The 2,861-nt window shown below is 42.4% G+C and overlaps 1 protein-coding gene across 1 annotated transcript; it reads right to left on the bottom strand.

Moving 5' to 3' along the window:
- Nucleotides 1–267: 267 nt before the first annotated feature.
- On the bottom strand, nucleotides 268–2,247 carry LOC108379409 (nuclear pore complex protein Nup98-Nup96-like). The gene has a single exon (XM_017635754.1). The coding sequence runs from the start codon at nucleotides 2,245–2,247 to the stop codon at nucleotides 268–270; it is 1,980 nt and encodes a 659-aa protein (XP_017491243.1).
- Nucleotides 2,248–2,861: the final 614 nt, after the last annotated feature.

Genomic DNA, 2,861 nt, shown 5'->3' with positions numbered 1-2,861 from the left:
CAGAAAGCGCGTAGCTGGGTAGAGAGGGACCCAAGCCTTTTGCCATCAGCCTTGTGCTGGTCTTTAATTTAATTTCATTCATTGGGTTGAAGCCTGAGCTACGCTTCCAAGGCACTTTCACTTTATTGTCTAAGGCTGGCATGACACCGCTTCTCTCACCGCTGCTCGTGTGACTCTTTCGCGGTTCAGATTGCTCTTGCTCTATCTTCGAAAGCTTATAGTCAGCCTCGTGCGACAAATCATTGCGCCCTAAATCAAATTGATCGTTTACAATGCTCGGAAAGTGTATGTTCTCGATAGTTTTCTCATAGCTGATCGGTTCATCATCGTCTGTGGAATCAGATNGTCTTCGCAGGAGTTTCCAATCACCCGTTTGTTGTGCATTGGATCCAAAAGGTCGCTGCTGTCGTCTTCGTATGGTTCCTCCCCTATTCTTCTTTTGCGTAGAATGGTGTAGGCTGGTGAAAATATCACATCATCCGTTTTACTTTTTTCGTCTTTCTCTTCCTTTGAAAGCTCCGGTAAGTTATCGTAAATAAGTTTTTCGTATGCGCGCTCTTCCACATCTTCGAGCCGCCTCAATCGCTCCTGCCAATCGAGTATGTCCTGGGACACTAAAGATCCGTGCCGACTGTTCTCGTTATGCTCATTTTCACTGTCCACATCAAAGTTCTTTTCCAATCTCTTTACAGCATCATCCAGTTGAAGCTCTTGCTGTGTCTCAGAAAGCGCGTAGCTGGGTAGAGAGGGACCCAAGCCTTTTGCCATCAGCCTTGTGCTGGTCTTTAATTTAATTTCATTCATTGGGTTGAAGCCTGAGCTACGCTTCCAAGGCACTTTCACTTTATTGTCTAAGGCTGGCATGACACCGCTTCTCTCACCGCTGCTCGTGTGACTCTTTCGCGGTTCAGATTGCTCTTGTTCTATCTTCGAAAGCTTATAGTCAGCCTCGTGCGACAAATCATTGCGCCCCAAATCAAATTGATCGTTTACAATGCTCGGAAAGTGTATGTTCTCGATAGTTTTCTCATAGCTGATCGGTTCATCATCGTCTGTGGAATCAGATTTGGACTTTTTTGCAAAGTCTTCCATTGAGGAGTCAAAGTCCAGCTTGAAGTGTGGAAAGTCCACCTTTTGCATCATTCTATGTATCTCTGGATCGACTTTCTTTTCATTCAACTCCTCCAAGTTATCCGTTTCCTTCTTGGCATTCAAGGAATTTCGGTAGGTGTTTGCCTCGAGTAGCAAGATGGTATTCAATTTGCTTTTCGCATTACTGTCCTTATTTGGCTGGGGTTCGCGAAGATCTGAGGTGAATTCCATATAAGTGTCGCCAGATTTAGTACGCTCTGCATTGCTCGCCAATGGCTTACAGTTAAAATAAGCTTTGGTGACTACGCTGGAGCCATGGCCGGTATCCTTAAGTGCGCTATTAAGATTCGAATTCGCATTAGCGCTGTCCGACGAGTCGAACTTGGAAAATGTTTGCGAATACGGCGCACCAATAGAACCATCTTTACCAAAATCCATATCGATGTTGAAGTTGTCTTTAGTGCCCAAGTTCGATTTCCAGTCAAAGTTGGAAATGAAGCTGCTATCCTTGTTCAAATTGGCATTTTTATTGTAACTGCCTTTAGTCAAGGTGCTGTAATTATTTGAATCCTCCTCTTTGCTGATATTTTTTTGCCTATCGTCTTTAGTCAATGCTTTGTCTGAGTCAGAATTTGTGCTTGAGCTACTTGAACTCTTCGAACCCTTGCTCGCTTTGGTTCTTTGCGGCATATCGTCCGTCTTTACGTTCGAATTGCTGCTGTGAAAGCTATTCAGCAGTTGCCTATGCAGATTCTGAAAGCGGGAATTTGCGCGCACCAACTCCTTCAATTGGTCATTGACTTTGGTATTCTTAGCCATGTCGTCGTTGTTGTTTTTGTTTTCGTTGCTTTTGGTGTCGCGTCCCTGCAACGGGTGCATAAAATCGTTCTCCGAATCGAGCGCCTCGCGCTCTAAATTCAAATTTAGGTCGAGTTGGGAATTATGGAGCAGATCATCGATAGACTTGCGTCGCTGTTGCTGCAATTCAGCGTTGCCACTCAGCGCTGGCGATTCTTCGACATCTTGCAAAGCATCAGAGGCTTCATCCAGCGTTTGCTTAAATTGGACGAGCTCATCGCTAACAGCGGTGCGTATGTGTTGAAACTGCGCGGCAATTATTAGTACAAAGAAGAAAATCGCGCAGGAAAATTTCATTTCTTCTTTGAGTTTGAAAAAACATTTGAATTTGTCAATATTTTTTATTTGTTTTCACACTAAAGTCATTTCAGTGTTTTTTAAGTGCTGTAAAACTTTTTGTACTTTTCGATGTCGTTGAAGGTTACCACAGAGAGATAAAACAAAATAAGCTTATAAAATTTAATGAAAGTTAAATAAGTAGCAGATTTATTAATATAAACATAAGGGTGGTTTTAAATTTAGGAATCAAATTTCTCCATTAGCTTTCCTAATCCTCAACCCCTACGTCGATACTACCATAGTCGAAGATGTCACATATAAATTTGTGTCCCGATTGAAGTCGGTTAAGGCTGAACAGGGGACAAAGTTCAGATTACTCTATAAAGTCGTCTGAACTGACTCAAAGTGCGACCAAAATTTATATGTGATGCCTTTGACTATGGTAGTATCGATTTTGGGTTTTAGATGAAAAAAAAATTACTTTTTTTAGTCTCTATAGAGGCATCAGAACTTTGCCCCCTGTGCAACGCTCCTTAACCGTATTCAATCTGGACCAAAATTTATATGTGAAGGCTATGACCGTTGTATAACCGATTGCGGGGTGAGACTCAAAAATATCAAGCACTTTCTGC

Source organism: Rhagoletis zephyria, unplaced genomic scaffold, assembly GCF_001687245.7.
Source record: "Rhagoletis zephyria isolate East Lansing unplaced genomic scaffold, Rhagoletis_zephyria_1.1 Rzeph_scaffold_16324, whole genome shotgun sequence".
Classification (NCBI taxonomy): Eukaryota; Metazoa; Arthropoda; class Insecta; order Diptera; family Tephritidae; genus Rhagoletis; species Rhagoletis zephyria.
This window is presented reverse-complemented; position numbering and strand designations above follow the sequence as displayed.